The sequence below is a fragment of the Strix uralensis genome, chromosome 26, assembly GCF_047716275.1.
Source record: "Strix uralensis isolate ZFMK-TIS-50842 chromosome 26, bStrUra1, whole genome shotgun sequence".
NCBI classification, from domain to species: Eukaryota; Metazoa; Chordata; class Aves; order Strigiformes; family Strigidae; genus Strix; species Strix uralensis.
Genome location: NC_133997.1, coordinates 6,938,702 through 6,960,486, shown reverse-complemented (window position 1 = coordinate 6,960,486; position 21,785 = coordinate 6,938,702). Strand labels below are relative to the sequence as shown.

At 43.5% G+C, this 21,785-nt stretch overlaps 1 protein-coding gene and 1 long non-coding RNA gene across 8 annotated transcripts in view; one reads left to right on the top strand and one right to left on the bottom strand.

The window, feature by feature from the left end:
• Positions 1-21,785, top strand: part of FLI1 (Fli-1 proto-oncogene, ETS transcription factor) — a 94,532-nt gene that overhangs the window by 52,249 nt on the left and 20,498 nt on the right. For all 7 annotated transcript variants that reach the window (XM_074851234.1, XM_074851236.1, XM_074851233.1 and 4 more), the window contains 3 exons: positions 3,384-3,595; positions 12,150-12,304; positions 15,676-15,879. In XM_074851234.1, the coding sequence (XP_074707335.1) occupies positions 3,384-3,595; positions 12,150-12,304; positions 15,676-15,879 (571 nt within the window). The remainder of the gene's footprint in view (positions 1-3,383; positions 3,596-12,149; positions 12,305-15,675; positions 15,880-21,785) is intronic.
• On the bottom strand, positions 5,738-9,202 carry LOC141935050 (uncharacterized). The gene is made up of 2 exons (XR_012626461.1): positions 9,081-9,202; positions 5,738-5,888 (listed from the first exon to the last, which is right to left on the bottom strand). It is a non-coding gene; the product is annotated as an uncharacterized LOC141935050 (long non-coding RNA).

Genomic DNA, 21,785 nt, shown 5'->3' with positions numbered 1-21,785 from the left:
CCTTGATGTGTTTTCCCAGTTGTCCGTCACCAAACGCTAAGTAGCTCTTGATTCCAGGGGATAGAAATTTGCCCTCTGGTATTCAATTTAACTGCTGATCTCTTCCTTAGTCAGAACTGAAGCCAAACACTTCCTGAACAGACTAGTCCTTCAAAACTGAATCTAGCCTCTGACAGTGAGCACAGGGAAGGTTGTACACGCTCCCCATCCGGCTCTGTAGCCTGAAACTCCGGCAGGGCCAGCTGAGCGCTGTCCCGTTCCAAGAGAGTTAAGCTGAGCCCCAGATAGTCCTTGCTGCTAGGGCGTAACCCAAGCGGTCCCTATGCTCTGACTCTGACAGCTAAAGGCTACCTGTTGCTTGCCACCCTTTTGTTTTTCTCTTAAGCTGTCGATGTAGACACCAGGGAGAAGCTGATGGCAGCAGGGGCTGGCGGCATGCCACCCGACTTCCCTTGCATGCAATCAGCAATACTTGTTTGCTATTTGCATGCACGCCCCGGATCGGATCGTAAGCAGGTGTTACAAGCCGCTATCTCTGCCTGATCTGCTCTGTGTGTCTTCAGTTCCCCCAGAGCCTTGAGTCTGTAGCTTTTGTGGCTGTAACTAACTCAGGGTTTTAGCTCAAATGATTCCTGGTTCAGTAACCACTTGGGCCTGCCATGATGGCAGCCATCGCATTTGAATTTCTTTTCCTGTGTGAGACAGAGTTTTAAAGACGGTGGAGTTTGCAGTCTGTATGCATTCAAGCAGCAAAATGCAGAGCTGCTGAGTGCAACTGCAGCCCGCCTGTGAGATTATCATTGTCCCCGTTAATGCCAGTTGCTGCTGTAGGCAGGGCCAACAGCCGCCTTGTCTTTCAAGGAAGATCCTTATCTGAGGAGGCAGCTTCTCCATCAGATACTCTGTATATCAGAGAAAAGTGTATGTAAAGATAGTTGTACTTGGATGCAGCCCTAATCACTGATCTTAGTCCAGGGCTGTTCTTTGGGGTGTTTTGGGTTTTTTTCTTTGCAGGGGGGGTAGCCAAAAAGATCCTTACTTTCCAATTTTTTTCCATCAGAACCTTTCTTCAGAAGAAAAACGGATTTAGGCAGAAAAAGCATTTTCCAAGATATTGTTTCCCTAAACCCCCCCAGCTTTATGTTTTTAGACTGGAAATCTCCAAAACCAAACATTTTAAAATTTTCTTTCATGAATTTGCGGTGGTACTCATGATTTCCTTGCCTCTGGCCAGTGAGATGCAGAGCTGAGACCGGGTCTAGAGAGGTGTAAGTCAGTCTAGCACCCCAGGTATTTGGAGTTCACCTGCCACCTCATGCCATAATGCGGGGAACCCCACATTTTTTGTACAGAGACTTACAGAAGATGTGTCATTTAAGAACCCTGGCCTGTCATCCTGACTCCAGTAAACCAGAGAAGCAGCAAGTCACTATACCCTTACCTCTGATGGAAAGGCTTGCTCTCTTTTAAGAGCTGTCACCAGAGGATCTCATGTTCTTGCACCTTTCTACACAGGCAAAGTTTATAGCCTGAAGATACTCTCAATCTCTTTAAGGAGCTTCTGACACCAGGCTGTGATCATACAGGACTGCACCACAAGGAAATTCTTCCAAGGGGCACCTTCCCCTCCCTAGCTTGCTCTAATTAAAGCAGAAAAAGGGAGGGGGGATTTTTGAAAGGTTGTGCATCCACCAAGAAAAAGCTGCCAGAAAGGATGGAACATGCAGCATTAGGCGGTGTGGGGTGAAAGCTCTCGTTTTTTGTTTTTTAAAGGCTGTAGCCATCTCTGCTGATCACTGTGAGAGGTTGCTCACAAAAGTTTTACAGCAAATGCTGTAACTTCAGCAGGACTTAGGAATATGTTTGAGGGTTCCTTCAAATTCAAGCTTAGTCAGGCCCATTTAAATTCTAGGCTACTCAGGCTTATTTGGTTTTGTTACGTGATCCGAGATCCGAGATAGAAAAGTGCTGATATTTGTAAATGCAGAGCCCTGACCTGACTCTTTCGAAGTGGGTTAATTTCAGGCTGAGACGGATTCTCATGTTTACCCATTAGACTCTAACTATTGACATTTTTTGTGATGATATCATGAGCCTGGTAATATCTGATTTGCAGTTAGATTCTTGTGTAACCGGAGGATTCCAGCAGCTGCACTTTTCTATGTTTTCAGATTTTCTGTTTCCCTCCCTGGTTATGGAAGAATTTGCAAAACTAACCTCAGAAACGACTACTGGGGGGAGGCGGGGAGAGAGCAATCATTTATTATTTTGAAAAGTTCACGATTTGGACTGTGTCCTGTGAATGTTGAGCACTGAGGGTTTAGCAACACACCAGCTTTCAAAGCAAAGACAGTGTCTGTATGTTCACGGGTAACCCACCGCTGCACGCACATCAACATCACGGGTCTTTTGAATGCTGGGTCCACAGAGTAGGTGAGTCTGCTGCTGCCTTTGTTTCAGAGGTCTGCTCCATTAACTCACGTTAAAGTAGTGTGTGCTTTTAGTTTGGGAGGTTCCTCGCTCAGTTTCTGGCTTGCCAGCCATAATGGCAGCTGTGTTATGTGTGGTTAACTTAGCTCCATGAAGAACATGCAGACCTTGTCAGATGCACTTTGAATAAGGCAGGACTGTGCCAAAGCCTTTATGAGCCTGGCACGCTTCATTTAGAAAACCCAAGCGCATCAACGCAAGGAAATTGATAGTCAAAACTTTTTGTCAACATTTGGAGTTTCAGCAGGAAAAAAAAAAAAGGATAACAATTTCCTGTTTTTAAGCATTTCTAGAAATGCACAGTTCGGTAACTCACCAGTCCTACACTTCCCACAAAATAAACAAAAAGTGTAAAGTAATGCATTTTTTATCCCACCGCTAACACCCATAACTCTGACCTGTACTGACTGCTTCTCCTTCACTAGTAACCTCAAAATATAAACACCACACAAAACCCTTTGAAAGATGTATAGACCTTCAAATGACACTCCAGAAATGTTACATACTCATATCTCTCTGGTTGTTTTTGGACCAGCAAATGCAGGCAGGTGGGCAGGTAACGTTGTGAAACTGCAGATGAAGCTGCTTACAGCAAGCGGTGAGAACGATGTAGCACCCAGCAGCCACCTTTACTGTTTGCAGAAGTCAAGTTAACCTTAACTCGTGCCCCACCCTGAGCAACCCAGCAGCTAGCAAAGCAACCCACCGGTTTTGCATACGGGTTGATGGACCCCAAAGAATCTGATTCAATCTGCGATCCTGGCAGATGGCAATTTCAGACAGCGCTGGGCAGCTGTGGGGCCCTTGCAGGTGCTCACCAGCTCAAAGAGAGAATAAGAGTGGAGTTACTAGTTTAGTCATGACTCTGAGCACTTGTGTTTTTTTCTCCTCAGGAGGCTCTGTCGGTGGTAAGCGACGACCAGTCCCTCTTTGACTCCACGTACGGCGCTGCCACTCACCTCCCCAAGGCAGATATGACAGCCTCAGGGAACCCTGACTATGGCCAGCCGCACAAAATCAACCCTTTGCCTCCGCAGCAGGAGTGGATTAATCAGCCCGTCCGGGTCAATGTAAAAAGGGAATATGACCACATGAATGGATCAAGGTAAGGAAAGACCCTTCCCACATCTACTGAGCCTTAAATAAAAGCAAAGCACCAGCCATCCATTCGCGCTTTTGTCCTGCATATCAACAGACTCCACTCTTTGTGTAGGACCATATTCTGCTCCCCCCTGGAATTCCTTTGTCACTCATTTTTGAACACCCTGAGGGCCTTGCTCGTGCAGTTCCACAGCATGCATCTTCTACCAGTCTCCATGAACGCTGTACAGACTGGGACATGAGACCGCCAGGACAGAGTTCATGCTGCAAACGCTGCTGTAAATTATACATTTCATCACTTGGTTCAGCATCCCACAAATGTGCCATGGTTCAAGGGGCTCCTGAAGATGGAGTCGGTTGTGCAGTAACAGTCGGTGTTTATACCAGCACTCCAGAGTGAAGCTGGTGAAAGCTGCACTAGGGGACTGTATGGGCTTCACTGGAGGGCACCTCTTAACACATCTGTAACTAGATTCGTGCTCCACCAGGGCAGAAGCAACCGTATGAGACTGGAGAGCTATTTGATGGAGAAGGGAAAAAGAGGAGACTGAGGTCCTTTACGGCAGTCTGGGAGGTGTAACAAAACAGAAGGCATATACCCACCTCTTCTGGGTGAATATATGCGACCACTGGTGAAAAGGAGAGTTCAGGAGTAGATTTGAGCAGTGATGTTAATCATCAAAGGGACACTGGTTATGGTGGATCCTCTACACCTTGTAGCCAACGAGGTAGGAGGCCTGCCCCCCACCATTTGTAGTTAGAGCTGGGGGACATGGATCATTTCCCTGTTCAACAAGAAATTCAAAGACTTGAAAACATTTTATTATTGCAGCTCCGATTGTCTCTTTTAAAAACATTTCTACAAGTCCAAAGCCTAGGAAAAAATTTCACCTTCTTGGACAAAATCTTCAAGTGTGGAAATGTTAATTTTTTTTCAGTTTTAAATATATGTAATAAAGAAAAACTATCTTATGTTTTAGCATTAAGTTTTAGAGTTCATATTCATTTTAAATTTGATTTTAACTTCAAAGTCACAAACATCTCTAACATTTGTACAATGTTAAGGCCACTTAAATGTACAATGTACAGACCACTTAAACAATTAAGTTTTTTTCTTTTAGGGTTAGTTTAGGGCTTCTGTAGCAGCATATTTTCCTGGTTTCTGAGAATCTAGTGAAGTATAGAGTTTGAAAAAGAAAGCAGCCTCGCACTTTCAGACTTCTATAGCGATGGTGTTAAATACTTCAAACAGCAGCATGGGTTTTTTCCTCGTAAGTATACAGTAGATGCTGATTTTGCTATAAGATAAAGGTCTTTGCGTCAGTTGGTCTTTGATGGTTGATCATTTGTAGACTGAATTTGATCTTGCCCCGGTTGTACCTTAGTATCATTTCTGGATTTCTTAAGAACTACATGGATTTTTGCACTAGCGTTTCTAATCTCAGAATTGAGGCTGAAACATGGGAAAATTAGTTATTTCCTGAAAAACACCATCCCTGCTTAACACAGGTAGAAGAACGGATCTTGAAAATACCAGCAGGTTGTGGTTTTTGGGAAGTCACGAGCACTACCTTTGGCTACCAAGGCTACTCTTAAGCTATCCCTAAAATCTTCAAGAGGGAGATCCTGACTGAATGAGCGAGGGTTGTGCGTGGTGCTGTGCAGGCCTGACCTCTCCATCCTGTGGAAATGAGGTGGCAGAACCAGCCTCACGTATGGCACCGGCAACACGCTCCCACGATCATGTGAGGAAGCTGTTTGTAGCGTTGCATCGGTTACTCACACCCATAGTGTCAGACCAACACACAGAGAGTGTTTTCTCTCATTGTCTGTCTCACTTAAGGAAATTTTGGAGGACCAAGGGAACAAGTTGTCCTGTCACATCCATGGAGCCATCACGGGCAACATATATTTGTGCTTTTGAGGTCCTGTAAGCACGTGTTCTGTATAGATTCTGCACTTGTGTGTACTTGTATGTCCAAAAGTCTATGTAACATCCTCATTGTACGTGTAGTGCATGTACTTGGGAATGAAATGTATTGGGCTGCCCTTCCCTTGTGATCTTTGTGTTACAATTTCCTCATCTGCTCACAAAGAAAGGAAAATAGTACTGCTTTGACAAACTGATTCATTAACAACTGTAAGTGCTCTGATACCCATGGAGGAAGGCCCTCCAGAAATGTTTATTCTGAGCGAAAAGGAAATCCTTCTTTATGGGCCTGCTCAAGACTACAAGATTCTTAGGCAGAAACTAAGGGTCCTCAGTCTCTCTAAAAGAGGGATAACAACTTCCCAACCTGTTAGAAAAAAAAAAAGACTGTTTTGAGTGTCAGAACTGAAATAGCTTCCAGCCTTGCCTTTTGATAACTTGTTAGCACAAGAGCTCCAGTCCACCCAAGAAATGAGAACATTTGTCCGACTTATCCATCCTCTTCTCCTATTCAAGGGCAAAGTTTCAGCCCTTTCCCCACACGTCCATCACAGTTCTTTTTTACGCGTTGGGCCACTCCACTTGCTTGTTCCGCTGGCATCAGCTGCCTGGCAAAACTGACACACCATCTGAGCGGCAAACGCCAACCTCAATACAAATTAACTTGAACTGTGGACTGAATAACAAAACCTATTCCCCCTCCCTCTCTCTCTCTGCCTCTCCTTCTCCCTCTTGTTTTTCAAGCACACTCTCTTACCGGGTTCCAGCTGCCTCATTAGAGGCAGCAGCCTTTATTCTGTGTTTCACCTGTACTTGAAGCACTAGTATTTTTGGCTTGTTGAGAGAATGGTTTGTGTACTCTGTGATAAAGCTGTAGGAAACCTGACAGTGGAGGGAGCTGGATGACGGTAAAGGACAATATCCAGCTTCTTTTTCTTAACAAGCAGAAACAACTCTGACTGCTGTGAGGTGTATTGTGATGGGTTGGTTCGGTCCTCAGTAGGGTGGGAGAAAGGGTCTTTGAAGAACGTCTCCAAGGTTTGCAGAGCTGTCCCTCCAAGGGCTAAACAACATGGAAACCCTGACCAGCTCTCTGCTCCATGTCAGGTTTTCCTTGTTTACTCCCAAATTGGAAAGAATTTCCCAGATAACTGCATACTAACTGTGTATAGGGGGTGTTCAGGCAGTGGCAGGGATCTACATCTTAGGGGAAAAGATGGGACTTCTGTATTATTGCAAGATTCAGAAGTAGAAATTTTGTGAAAGTTTCCAGTATTATAAGACCTGGATGCAGCATATGGCCTCAGTATCTGTCCTTGGCTTCACAGACAGCTGCTTGCTCAGAACAAAACCCAGTGCTGCGCTCGTGCTTCACAGTGATTAGTGTCCAAACACAGGACAGCTAAAGTCCAACACAGAAAAATGAAGATCCTTGTGCTTCTTACACCCCCTCAGGCACTGCGAAAGGGAAATGGTCTTGTGTTTGTAGCACTGACCTGTTGCACAAAAAAAGAGAAGTCCAGCTTTTCCATGGGTTTACTGTAAGATGTTCTGTATATCGTTCCTCTCTCTGTGCATCCATTCAGGAACGGGAAGCATGGCTTGCAATCTTTGTTCTTTGCTGGGTTTGTGTCTTTTTTTAAAATTTCACTTAAAATCCATTCAGGGGAAGATCTGTCTCCTACAACGTGCTTGTGCAGTTCCCAACATACTAGGCTTGGATTTCTGTTGGGACTTTTAGATGCTTTTGTGATATAAATGCAATAATTTATATTTAAAAACCAAAATATCTTCCAATGAATAAAGGAGGAGGATTATTTAGAAAAATGCTGGGTAAAGTTTAATCCAATTTACAGTCTATTTTAATAATAGATTTTTCCTTATATTTTGCATAAATCCCAAATGCAAAAAGTGAACCAAACAACAGATGTTCCAAATTTTAACTGTGTTTACTGAACTGCTACAGATCTGCATTTGTAGCTAAACTCAGAGGGTGATTTTTAAAAAGACGTTACAAAATTTGTATGATCTTCAAAGGTGAAAGAATATTCTAATGTGCTGGATGTGTGCACAGATGCGGGCAAACTTTGCTGTGCAATTCCAACTGCTGTTACGAATTTTGTCTAGCTAAAATAATGAAGTCAGTGCTTTGAAAATGCTTTGGAGACAGTCTCTTGCTTCAGAGTATTAAAATAATGCTAAAGTTCAGGGATCTCAGAACATTTTTATGCCACAATAATTTTCTCAAAACAAAACAAAGGGACAATCTATGATGCCTGTAAGAATAAAAATCCCCTTTAAGTAGCGTGTGAGCCCTCTAGTGGGATTCACTGTGTTGTTCGAGTCCCAGCCAGAGCAGCAGACTGTGCAATTACCTGCTCTTTGCATTTACCTGTATGTGATAAACACACTTCTTTTAGACCCTACTGAGCCTCTGTGCTTTCCTCATGCAGTCTGAGTTTTGTAACCTGTATGTCTTTTCCCACCCTTTTTAGAACTGCACCTTCTTTCTGCAGATTTACAATCTTTTTCAGTGTAAACCTCCTCCTGAGAGCAGGCTGAGAGGCAGGGTTAAAGCGCAGTTAGATTCAAGTGTCGAGGAGATGTGATTCTGCCCTGATAGCTCTGTTCCCTGCCTGTAAGAGGGAACCACAAGCAGAATCACAGTATGTCTGTTCCTACTTCCTTCGCTGAACCAAAAAAAAAAAAAAAAAAAATTAAAATCTAATTTCAAGTGTAAAGATTAAAGCTGAGAAGACCAAATGGGGACTTAGACCAAGAAGTGGCGAATTTAAAAAGAAAAGAATATGGTAAGAGAGGAGGAATGAAATAGGAAGAAAGGGATAGAAAGAAGGAGGAAATATCCCACTGACCACAGCTGAGTCAGGTTCAGAAATCACTGAAATCCCTTATTTTGCTCTTTCGAATGAAAGCCAAAGGTGATTCCTAGACAGAGGCCCTGGGACAGTAATTGCTTTATTTTCAGGTATCTGGAACACAGGCTGAAGCTGTACAGAGGGTTTATTAGTCAATGCCAGGCTAGCTGCTTGTCCATTTTGGCCAGTCTAGCATAAACTTTCCCAAAACACCAAGCTCTTGGCATCCCCAGAGACTGCTACTGGAGCTGCTGGAACGAAGAGTCTTTGGACGGACAGTGGGAATGAGTACTGCTTCATATTCCTTGGACTCTGTCACTGCCACAGTGAATATACTTAAGAGATCTTGTGAAAGCAGTCTATATCCATTTACCTTAGTAGATCTACAACGTTTTCTGCCCAGAACCTGAGCAAGTCCAGCATGTGTAGCCACTTGAAAGTCTGAAGTCTCTGTGAAAAGTCAAGGATTAATCCGGCAACTGAAATCCCCTTGCACAAACCATTTCAAATAATGAGGAAATCTTTATATAAATCTAAGTCTGCTTGTGGGTAATGCATGAACTAAGCAAGGAGCTATATTCAATGAATACACTATTCATGGCTTGCAGCTCCCTGTTCTCATTTGATACTGTAGTTGTTCCCCACACTGAATTCTTCTTTGTGTTGCCCACAGCTACACCTACCTTCTGCTGGGATACTGCTAAATCCCTCATCTTAGGCTGGGGCAGTGCAGGAACGGGCGTCCCGGAGCTGCAAAGATGATTCAGTCCAATAGTGCTGTCTCATTTCCCAGTAAAAGGCTCCGTTTGGATCTGGTAGGAAGTGCTGGGTTACAGAGGACACAAAAATAAGGATCTTCCCCCTTGCTGTCACTAAAGATTTCATGGTATTTTTCTTAAGGACAGTTTGGTCTCCTGCCCAGTTAAGTTTTGGTAATGCTATTCCCAGTTACGTCTGTCCTTCTGCTATCAGATTTCCACTGGGGTTAGCTCTGGATCCAACCATCTGAAAAATTCCTCAGAGGGAAGGGAGGCATCTATACAGCCATGCAGACACAACCCTGTCAGGTACACGGAGCACATGTCATGTCCTGCAGGATTAACAGAGTAGCTTCTCTTCCCACAGGGGCAAATCAGTGGTCGGTAAGGGCACCTCAGTCCCTTAAACTTCTTTTCAAAACTTCTTTTCAGATCTGTCTCTGATACTTGGTTGTCTGGTTTTGGCTGCTGAGACATACAGGGCAAAGCAGAGGATAGGCAGGGTCTAACTGCCAAACCAAGAGTCTGCAAAGTGAAAAATCATCACAAAACCACCGAGGAGATATCTGACAGTGTTGGGGTTATTTTGGTTACTTTGCTGTATCGGTCATGTGAACATGCACGATACTTAGCAGAGAGAGTAGAGACAGCCAAGGACCTTGTGGTCTTTTCACGTGTGTTATTTCACACAAAGCATGTATACTCCTAGGCAGGTAAGCTGTTTAGAAGATGTTATTATTTTCTGAGCGTCTGGATATATCCTGTTGTTCTGTATGAGCACTATACATGTATTTTATCATAAATAGTGCGTACTAAAATAGGTTGTTTTCCAGGGAAATTTAACGACAGAGCAGGGGGGTGAGAGTGAACGCCCTAGAAGGACCTTAGGCAGCAGGTAGCTGTGCCAGCGCTAGAAAATGTTACTGTTGTGTCCTGAAGGAGGGAGAACTTCATCCCAGAGGCAGGTGGGAATCCGTACGTGGGGATGTGTGTGTTTGGGTCTGCCCCACCAGCTGGGCTGCCCGCAGCTCCTGGTCTCCAGGAGGGCAGGGGAGGAGGTCGGTGACCTCCCGGGGACGGTGAGCACTAAGCTGAACAGAGTCTGACACCCTGAAGCACGGATGCTCTCGGCGTTTCACCGAGGCTTCTCAGGACAGCCTGTACCTCAGGAAAGAATAAGATCCTTTGTGCTGCTTCAGGGTTTTTTCTCTGCCAGTACAGGCAGCATTTAACACCTGACACAGAGTATTTCAATAGAAAGTTAGAAATGATCACATTCCCCGTGAAAACCCTCGTGTCCCTGCAGTTGCTCAGACTCTCCTCTGACTGCCACGGGGACATTAAACCTTCAGCAGTTTGCCTCTCTGAAGGCGGATTTTGGTTCCCTGCCTGGAAAAACAGTAGGCGAAATAGTAAAACCTTAAATTCGAACATGTGTAAGTTATACATCTTATTTCCATTTTCAAGCAACATTCCCTCAGCAAGACATGAGGAAAAAATTACCATCTGCCTTAGAATATCTCGGTGGAGCATTTATCTCCCAGCCATGATAAGTGAATTTCAGTAATTTCTCCCTCCCCCCACCCCCCATTCAGATTAAGAAACAAATTTGTTTAGTGTCCAAACCTGGAAGTCTTGCCAGCTGAACTCAGAGGGTGGGATTTGGTGCACTGTCATAGCTCTTACCCTTCAGCGAATGGTTTCCTCCCAGGCCACTTTGCTTCTGGCAGGGAAGAAGGACGGCTGTGCAGTTAAAGCAGTGGAGTAAACTGCACTGGATATGGGCTCTGTGCTCACTTTGCATAGAGGTTGCAGCTAATTCGCCCTTGTAAAGGTGAGGGCAACAACGCTGCCCTTCCCTGGTACATTCTTCAGGGCTGGGATGTGCTGTCTGCCTGTGGCAGGCTGTGGGCTGGTATTTTAAGTGACCTCTAGAGCTAAAAGCATGAGTTACTACTGCAGCTGGAGAAAAACAAAATCTGTGCTCCCTATCTGTGGTTTGGAAGCTCATAATTCTCCCAGAGCAGGACAGAGAAAGCTTATTGCTTGCCAAGGGTCTGCATGTAGTCCAGGTCTTAGCACAGTGCCACCTGAGTTGCTAAATGTTCCCTCCTCATCACTCCACCACCTCAGAAGTAAAACTGGAGCCAGAGCCTTTTTCACACACAGTTTCTGTGGTCTGAAGTTCTTGACTCACGCCTAAGGCACCTAAGATTTCTAGATTTCCTATCCAAGTAAGTAGACAAGCCTGGGACTGTTTAACTGTTAAGAACAGACAAGATCAGCTACATTCAGCCCTGTATAAAGAAGACTCTTTAGGTACCATTGCAGTATCCTCTTGTGACTGTCCTGTCATTTTGGTGTGGGTATTTTGTGTTCTTTGTTAATGAAATGAAGAGGGATGTACCTGTATTTCTGATTAGCTCTGCAGAAATGCCCAAGCTCCTGAGGTGAGAACACAGCCATTCTGTCAATTGATAGGCTCCATTACAACAGAAAGAAGGTGTGCAGGGTTGTTTTTAACACAATGCAAGAGTGAAACAGTCCAACAAGGACTCCTAGAATCATCAAGCTGTATCTGAAGGTTTTCTAAAATGCAATAAAGGAAGAAGGGGGAGTGGGGGGGTGTAACTGATAAACCTACCTGATAGGAGCTTTTTATCTGTCTCATGAATGTTGGTATTTCAGAAGGTATTGAGTATGACCTTACAGCTACCATTGCCTTTGTCTGAAAGTCACTCTTCTTTGCACCTCCAACTCACTTTCCTCCAACTGGTTTCATTATCAGAGATGCTGTCCATGAGACTTGTGATTCATAGATCACCTTATGACATGTGACAGGCCTGGAATGGCCTCTCCCACATGTAAAGAAACTCCCCTTAACTTTTCACCTTCAGGATACTTACCATTTCTGTAACCCAAACCTCCTGCTGCTACAACAGGGATGGAAGGTGCATAATAATGCCAAGTCATCTGTTTCCTTTCACGTTTCAGGGAGTCCCCTGTAGACTGTAGTGTGAACAAATGCAGCAAACTCGTCGGAGCAGGGACAGAGTCCAACCCAATGAGTTACAGCACCTACATGGATGAGAAGAATGGGCCTCCTCCCAACATGACCACCAACGAGAGGAGAGTCATTGTCCCAGCAGGTACCACCACCATCAAACTCTTTGTGTCATATTTCCTTGCATTGTCTTAAATATCCAGCCAAACAGATAAGGCTTGTTTATCCACTCTCTGAGGAATTATCTTTCCTATAAACCATGTAAAAATTAAGGAAAATATCAGAGTTTCTGGCTAGTGGGAATTTCCCGTGTCCCACCATATGTTCTACCTTGAATCAGAATAAGAAGTGGATAATTAGTGCTGCTTCTTGTTTGATTTAGGTTTTTTTTTCGTTCTGGAATGAAATGTTGTTTTGGTGTGTTGAACCAAATCCATCTCCCGTCATGTGTTAGAGGAGAATGTGCAGTGCTTCCTGGGGCATGCGTGGTATGATCAAAGAGTGCAGTTCATAGGCAAGAACAAGCATGAAGTGAACCCAAATTATAACTCCCATGATGCTCTGCAGGATCCAGATGCACTTTCATGTCATATTGATTCAAAATGAGCTATTTTGTTTTCATTTTTTTTGTTAGAAGTAGAAACCCAGAAAAATTATATTTTGCAGGAACTACATTATCCTTCCAAAAACTGTTACACAGAAACATTCCTGTCCAGCTCTCTGTTTGTATTTGATGTCCACATCTGCAGCCTGAAATTGGCAGGATGCGTTTGGATAGTCAAGGACGAGAGCTGCTGTGGCAGGCAACCGGTGAAGTCTGAACCTGGAACGAGAGGGAGTCTTTTCCCTGCGAAGTTTACAAACACCATGGATATAAACAGGCTAGCCCAGGAACTTTCCAGCAAGGGAGATATCACGAGCCAAGTCCTGTCCCAATTTACGTACCAAAACTTCCACTGATTTCAAGGGGTGCAGCTTTTCACCCAGTGTTGTGAGGGTTTCACCGAGGGTTGTAGCTGATTCAAGCAGATGAACTGTTGGCAGAAAGAAATGTACTCGTGGAATTTAGCTCTGTTTTCTGATCGTGGCTTGACCATGAACAGATGACAATTCCTAAGCATTTGTTTGCCATTTAGGATGAAAAGGAAAAGCTTGAACTGAATGTAGTGAGGGGAAGCCAATAAAAGATTGACAGCAAATCTCAAAGTACCGTTTAAGCCATTGTTAGGATCTGCTTAGAGAGACTGTCTAACCTAATTGGTGACAGCATCAGATATGATTTCAGTGTCAAGATTGCCTAGGAAGGTGTTAGCTGATACCAACTAGTCACTATATTATTAAAGATAGTCAAGAGGGAACATTTATCCTGCTCTTCACCATGTTATTTACACATATTTAAAAAGACCCGGGGTGGGCTAAAGTTTAGCATTGTTGTAGAAATAGGGGAAATGACTTTTAGTGCCCTCAGTGGAAAAGAAGGTTTAAAATCTCTTCTTTGAAGGAAAGTGAAAAAAAGGACTCTCTTCCCCCTCATGAGCATCCACAAATCAAAACCTTGAGATACTTGTGAAATAACAGTGATTTACCAGACTTTGGAAGACAATAATGAACATCATCCCAGATCTCTGGCTGCAGGATATGAGGCCAAATTCATCCAAGAAAGGATTTGGAAATTTTAATATAATCCAGAGTAAAGATTTATAGTGCATTAGGGTGAAGATAGGCAAGAATAATGTCACATTAGGCTTGCAATAGTAATAATAATGAACTCTAAGCCATGTTTCAAGAAGGCAGTTTTTCAGAGACCATTCAATGTCTTTGGAAGTGATAAAAAGGCTGAACGAATATCTGAAATTCAAAAGTGTTTGTTTAAAGGGAGACCACAACTTCACTATGCCCTCTAAACGTTGGGGTTTTTTTCAAAACTCAAGACAGATAACTCTTTCAATTAAAAAAAAAAAAAAAGAATCCCCCCTTGAATTCTTGCTTTGTAAAATTGCAGTCTTTTGCCAGTGCTTAGAAAGCAGAATTTAAATTGGCTATTGCCAAAATTTAAAGGAAATCCATCTTTCTTTTCTAAAGGAAATCCATCTTTCTTTTCTAAAGCAGACTCGCAAAGACACAGGGATGTAAGTTCCATGTTTAAAACACAACTTTAAGCAATCTGGTTTTACTAGAAATTCAGTGAGGAAATGTCACAGTTACAATTTCAATATTTTTTGGTCTTACTTCTCCATTTCATGCTGTTATTCTGGAACTCAGCTGCCCAGGAACGTACCAGGTACAACCACTACCTGATCTTTTGTACCAAGGGATCCCTGCAGCCCAGGCACACACAGTTTAGAGACCTGGGCCAAGAAATGATTTTAAACACTATAAAATATGTGGCAGAGGCAATTCTTGTCCCTACCCAAAGCACAAGCTACCAGCTGTGTGATTGCTGCATGTGATCCATTTTCTCAACTGCCTCAGGACCTGAAGTGTTTGAGGTTTATCTTAGAGGAATGTACCAGCTGTGATGGACAGATCAAACGTCTCCAAAGTTAAGGCTTGACTTCACAATCCTCTCCAGCTGCAATGGAACATGAACTTGCAGCTTAAATTTTCAAATGGGATACATGGGGAGAAGCAGCACAGGAAACATCTGAAAATGCAGATATGCACTGAAAATGACTCTGTAAAAGCAGTATCGTGGCACAAATTCTTGCTGGGGCTTTCTGATCTAATGCTCTTTTCAAAACTCAAAAGATGATTTCTTTTTTTAACTACTGATGCAGCAAACCATCACCATGGGGTCTGAAACTCCAGCCGGGTTCAATCTCTCTCTTACGTCATCGCCAGTAATAAAGATTCCACAGCTGGAGCTTTGCTGACAGTTGATAATGATGCATGAGACAGTATAAAATCCACATTGCCCTCCAATAGCTGTGTTGGTTTTACAGGGCTAGCGGAGGTAGAATTGTGTTCTCGCCAGCAGGGTGAACAAATGTGACTCAGAGATACATGGCAAGCTGTTCTGTTTAAGCAATAATATTTTTTTTCAGAGTCCCTTTGCTGACCGTAAATACCGCCATCCTCAGACTTTAAAATGCCATCTGTTGGGACTTTGTAAGGCACTTGCAAAGGATGGTGTGACTTATACAGCACTGATGTAATTATATAGCATTGCAGAACTGAAGCTGTGACAAGCATACCCTTTCAAAGGGATGAGTTTGCTTTTGGAAGCTTTTTCCCAGAGGGTGAAAAATCACAGTCGAATTTCACTAATATTGTTCCCAAGCATAGATATAAGAGTCGGGAAGGTAGGAGACAATCAAGAGAACTTTCCCTCCCAGTGGGTCAGCGTGATCAATTTATGCGCACGGTACTTGTTCATCTTGGCAAAATGCATTGGAATCAGTAAGTTAAATACATTTGGTCGTGGAAACAATGGTTAATGCTTTGACTGGGCTACAGTGAGTGCTAGAGACTTGAGGCTTGTGTATAGTGTTACCATCCTTTGTGCTTTTCTGCCAGATCCCACCCTATGGACCCAGGAACACGTGCGCCAGTGGCTGGAATGGGCTATAAAGGAGTATGGATTAATGGAGATTGACACCACCATCTTCCAGAATATGGATGGCAAGGAGCTCTGCAAAATGAACAAGGATGACTTCCTCCGAACCACCTCCCTCTACAACACAGAAGTTCTGTTGTCTCACCTCAGTTACCTCAGGGAAAGTAAGTATTGCCCTGACTCATCCCAGCCCCAGCGTGACATGCTGATAGGATAAGCTGCGATGAGTACAGAACTTCTAGGGCTCTTCTTGTAGGATAAATAGTAGCACCGACAAGGGAAAAATGAGAGAGAAAGGCAAGCAGAGAGAGCAAACAAGGAAGGGAGGAATAAAAATTGGGTTGGAAAGTTAGTTTTAACTTAGATGGAGTTACTGGTGCTATCAGGGAGTTGAAGAACTGAGCAGGACTCTTAAGAAGATTAGATAGTCTTACAGATAATAAAAACATCTGTGGCTACATGATAAAGATACATAAATTTGCTATGGAGATTAAACCAAACATCAACTGATGTGTCACGGGCAAATTATTCCTCTGCAGTTAGAGCCCCTAAGGCTTCTGGTAAAGACTGTTTCAAAATAGGATCCACAACTGGCCAGAGCTGGAGATTTTCAATGTTCCTGGAGGTCCAGATTTGTTGGAAAGAGGAAAAAATACAAGAGTGATTCCCCAAACATAGGTGTGCTGAAGTAGACGTCGTGCAAATGACCTAGCACTCAAAGAACAAGTTCTGCTGAACCTCTTTATCGTTACTTGCTGTCCCAGACTAGAGTATGTGATGGATTCAATACTCCTTTTTGCTGTATTCAGCAAAAGTTGTGAGCAGTCTTCTGAGCTACTCCTGGAAACGCATACCACAGCAGCCCAAACAGGAATTATCACCTTACGGTTAGCACACGCTCTTGAGGCTGGGAGTCTTAGGTTCAGACCTTTCTAAGACTTCCTGTGCAACCATGAGCATGTCCATAGCTTCCAAATGTCTCCTCCTCATCTATAAAATGGAGGTTAAAGCATTTCCTTTCTTCACAAAGGTGTGCTAAGAATAATTGCATTATGATGAGGCCAGAAAACTGGAGCTAAATCCTACACGCTCCAATATTTTTTCAAGTGAAACAGCTCTTGTAGGAGCATAATTATTTGAGGACTGAAAAATCAGGAGAAGGTGCCATAAAGCAAGGTGGGAGGGCAGGGAGAGAAAGAAAAAAGTGTATTTTCTCCACTGGGAAATCAAATTGTGACGTAAAAAAGAATGTCTCCATCTGGCCAGTGCAGTGAAGCAGCGGGAGCATTTATTTAGGGTGTTTCTTCAAAGCTGTTCAGCACTGGTCTCTCCCTGCCTCTGAAAATCAGTGGGAGTTTTACAGATTACAGTGGGACAAGAATTAGATCACAGATGGGTGCCTCTGTAAGCCCCACCTTTATTTTTTTTTTTTGAGAAGTTGAGCCAAGGAAATGATTCACAACAAATAACCAAATTGTTGGATCCGAACAGTTTTTGTCCCTTGCGACTTCACAATAAAATAATTTCCCATCCAAAATAATTTGCAAATTTCATCCTGTTTCATCATCAGAGAGCTGATTATTGCAGATGCAAACTAACTTTCTAACTAAGGTTTGCATACAGAATTACACACTTTTACGGGAAATCATAAGGCAGTTCTGTGAAGCCAGTGCTGCTTTGGCCAAACCTGCTGACTTTGGCTGGGCAAATCAGACGCTTTGCAACCGGAAATATTTTTAAATTCCCACAAGATAAATACTCAAGAGAGACACTTGAACTGTCTTATTGATAAGACTTCAGAATTGACAGAGAGAGACGAAGCAGGAGTTGTATGGTTTTGGAATCAAAGAATCAGGCTGAATTTGCAAAGGTTGGCAGAAGAGTTGAATTCTTCTGTTGCTTTAGCTCCAGACAGCATCTCCAGTGACAGCCTCAAGTGTTAGGTGGTGTTGATGATTTCAAAGAGACTTATCAGAGGAATCACATTCTTGCTCTCATAGCATAAGCCTGAAGACCTGGATTCAATTGCCACCTTCACCATTTGCTGCTGTCCGTTTGTTCAGGAGCAAATTCCTGATTGATCCTACCTACCTGAAGTCTCTAAATTAGAAGTCTGGTCACACTGGTCTCTGTTTATAGAAAAGAAGCAAGAGGGCATGTTGAAATTCAGGATGGTAGTCCCCTAGTTCACACATTGCCTTTAAATGCTTGAAATTAGGAGGAATAAACCTTTGCCTCAGTTCCTCCATGCTTCAGTTCTGCTTTCTGTAAAATGGAGTTGGCACTCCTGCCTTTTGTTGGTCTTGCCTGTTGAGATGGTGACTCTGTGGAACAGGGACTGTGTCTCATGTCTCTCAAGACCCAGCACAATGGAGTCCTAATGCAGTTGCAACATTGAAATGCTGCTGCAATGCATGCTGAATAGTAATCACAAAAATATAATGTTCTGCCAGGGGAATGCCTACAGTGATTTTTGTGCTATTAAGCTAGTGCAAAACCGAAGCAACTTTGCTGGATTCAGACAAATTAGTTATTCCAGTTTTACATGGATGCATACGAAAGGAGAATTCAATCCCGGTCCATCCCCAACTTCTATGATTATAAATTTTGCTCTGTTCAGCCCCTTGGGCTGTTCTAAGACGTCATGAAAGTGCTGTCCTTATTAAAGCAAGCTCCTGTCTGAGTGGAGGTCGGGCAGGCTCTGAAGAGCATTCCTTTCCGTGCAGCTGTTCCTAGCGCTGCCTAATGACAGTCTGGTTTCTGGATTGCTGGTTAACTCCCTCACGGAGTAACGCCTTCGAAAGGAGCTTATTGTTTTTCCAGCCTGATTTCCAGCGGATGTTTAGTGCCGAGCCTCTGAGCTCAGTGCCATAGGGAGATGGTCTTTTTTCATTAATTTTCCCCTTTTGCAAGGTTGTTTGTTTCAGAGGCATCCAGCTCTGCTCCTGCTTAGGGTGGAGGATAAGTGATGGCAACAAAACCCAGGATAACTTTGGGGAATTGCAGATCTCTAGGCTAGATTACATCTCTCTTGAAAGGTGTTTGTCCTTTCAGGATGTTAAGTTGGATATGTGATGACTACTGAATCCTTAACTTTGGTGTTTGTTTTCCAAGAAACAAACCTGATCTGAACTTTCTGAGCCTGTTTGTTAGCCAGGCAAGGAGCCCCCATGAAAATTAGTTTCCTCAGAAGGTTTTCAATGTTTTATACTCCTGATCAGAGTTAAAACTGCCTATGAAGTACGTTATTTTGGAACATCTGAGTCCAGATTGGAAAAATAAACCAGTAACATCTGCAAGACCTCAACAAAAGCTCAATCTTAGTTTTGGAGATAGAAGGTTCAGGTGAGCCTATTTAACATAGTGAAGCCTAAACCAAACTCATGTCACAGCACCTTTAGTCTTCAGGCAAAACTTGGGTCTGGATCAGAATCGTGCAGTTGTTTCCTGTTTCCATAACCTACTGAAGCAGTCAGGAATTCAGACGTCTCTGATCTTTGGGAGACTTCAGACTTTCAGAACCCAGTTCTGCACCGCACTCTATCCTTTGGAGTCTCTCAAAACACCCCCCAGTAGTTTTTTCAGGGAACTTACTGTTCATCCTCCCAAAACAATCATCTTTCTTTAAGTGTTTCTTCCATTATCCTCTCCAAAATTGTGAAGCCATGCCTTGTCTTTTTCTTCTTCTCGTTCGCCCCCCTGCACCTTCGGACTCCAGACCGACTGACTGCTGTGCCGGTATCTTTTTCAAACACAGTCTGCCTGGTGAATCTTCTCCTGTCAGCCAGTAGGCAGTGGGAAGGGAGATTTGAATGTTTTCATGCTATGTTTGGGATGAACATCAAAAGAAGCCTGAACTGTCACCTCCCATCCTTTTCCTCCTCAGTTATGGGGGGTCTGTTGTGTGTGGTGTGTACAAACGAAAAGAGCCTGAAGGGGAAAGAATGAGACTGTGGTGAGAAGCAGAAGCAGAAAACTGCTTTGTGGTTTTGAGCCATATATTAATGCCAAACAAAACTATACTGCTAAATGCAGCAGAACCCTGATTCTACCAGGAGACGTGGAGGGAAGGCCACATGGCCTTCAGAAGGTGAGGTTAAAAAAGTCTTCCAAATTAAATAGACTTCAAGATTGTGAAACCAAGATGTTCCTGCATCTCAGAAAGATGAGCTGCCTTGTGAAAAGGAAGGCTTTATGGTGAAAAAACCTCTCCTGCTCTGTTTTTCAGTCCTTTTCCATCTTCCTCTTTAATTAATGCAAGGGAAATAAAAGAAGAAAGGAAAAGGTAGGGGAAACCATAAGATAACATGTTTAATATTAATTATAGGAGAATAGCCCTGCACTTTATTAATAATACCAGTGTTTCCAGAAAGAGCTGCTTTTAATCTAAGGTGTTGCTGACCCAGTGAGGGGTAGGGGGGATAAGAACAAAACGAAAATCCATTGCAGTCAAGGTTTTGCCCAAGAACGAGTAAGGGAGGGAGCAGACTGGCCTCTGTCTGTCTGCTTCTCTCTGTCCTGATCTGTGTCTCTGGCTTTCTCTCTTTTCCTCCTTCATTGAAAACCCTTAATAGGAAACACATTTCCTTTTCTGTGGTGTTCCCACCAGAAACCTCAGACTGTCGGGCAAAGGTGAGAACTTTTAGCAATTAAACTGGGGGAGGCGCCGTCCCCTTCCAGTGGCTTGGGCTGCATTTTTTAGGGTAAAGTAGCTATAGGTTGATCATACAGACTTGTTCAGTGCCATTCATCACCCCACCCCCACCTCCTCAGCCAGTCAGTGCAACCAGGCATTTGCAGCCTGTTTAGTCATAGAAAACTGTGTTTCTGAATTCCCCAGCACTTCCCTGTCTGGCAGGGGCAAGCTACGCTGGGCGTTGCATTCAGGATCTACTTCAAATAACCTGAAAAGGAGAGAGTGGTGGACAGGAGTTTCCCCACAGATATTCAAGAAAGAAATGCCAAAGCCAGAAACCATCTGATGAAAGCATGAATAAGGTGGACAAAGCTGTTGCAATTCCTCCTCCAGCAGCAGCAAAAGACCAGCCAATTTCTCTAAATATTCAAGCCTATTGCTTTGGCTATCTGCAGCTTTCACAGCCAAGGTACCCTTGGGATCCCTTTGAACTCTACCTCCTAGTCTACCACATTATCCATCCTGGTCTTTTGAAACATCCCCTGTCTTGCAGCATCTGGTAGCATCCATCCTCCACTCCCTACGAGTAGGATTTGTTTTCCAACACCTTCTACCTCTGTGTACATGCTGGCTTGTGCACGTCTTTGGCTTTGTTTGCATTTGGGGAAGAAAAGAAAACCACAGGAACACAGGGCTAGTGAGATCCAGCACCTGCAATGGCTATTACTTCTGGCAGTGAACTGCCTAATCCTCAGCTCTCACAGGAAAGCGAGACATACTGTGAATACTACTGAGGGGCAAGCGAGGTCAGTGTTATTTGGGATCATGTGGATTAGAGGAATGTGGAGACTGCATATGGCTTAGTCACAAGATCCTAATCAGTTAGTATTATAGTACCTGCAAAAGAGGTATTCTTAGCCCTGCCAAAGAATCTGGGGATGCTCAGGGGCAGCACAGCATATACACAAATCTATACTGTTTGCTGTGTGTTGCTTAGGACCAAGTACCTTAAATGGGACAGAATCTCACTGACTAGAGGGATGTGTAGACATGAATAGCAGAAAGTGTCTGTAAAAGCATTTGTCCTCCATACCAATCCATGGTGAGATTGCTGCCCTGCTCCAGTTCACGTCAGTGCCTACCAAGAAGGGTCCTGGGCCTTGTTACAAGTGTCACTGCCTAATGCAGTGGAAACTTTTTCAAAGAGCTGTAGGAAAGGTGAGCCTAGATTATGTAGGGTAAACACAGATAACTAGACAACCATGAAATGTGTATTACATGCTGACTTCCAAGACCTCACAGGGCCTCTTCTTCCATTTCCAGAAGAGTTTGCAGGAGAACCAAAGTCAAATGCTTAGAAAGGAACATTTCCACCATAGACTGTGCAAAACAATGACTCTTTTTTGTGCTTCTCTTGAATAATTTTGTTTCAAG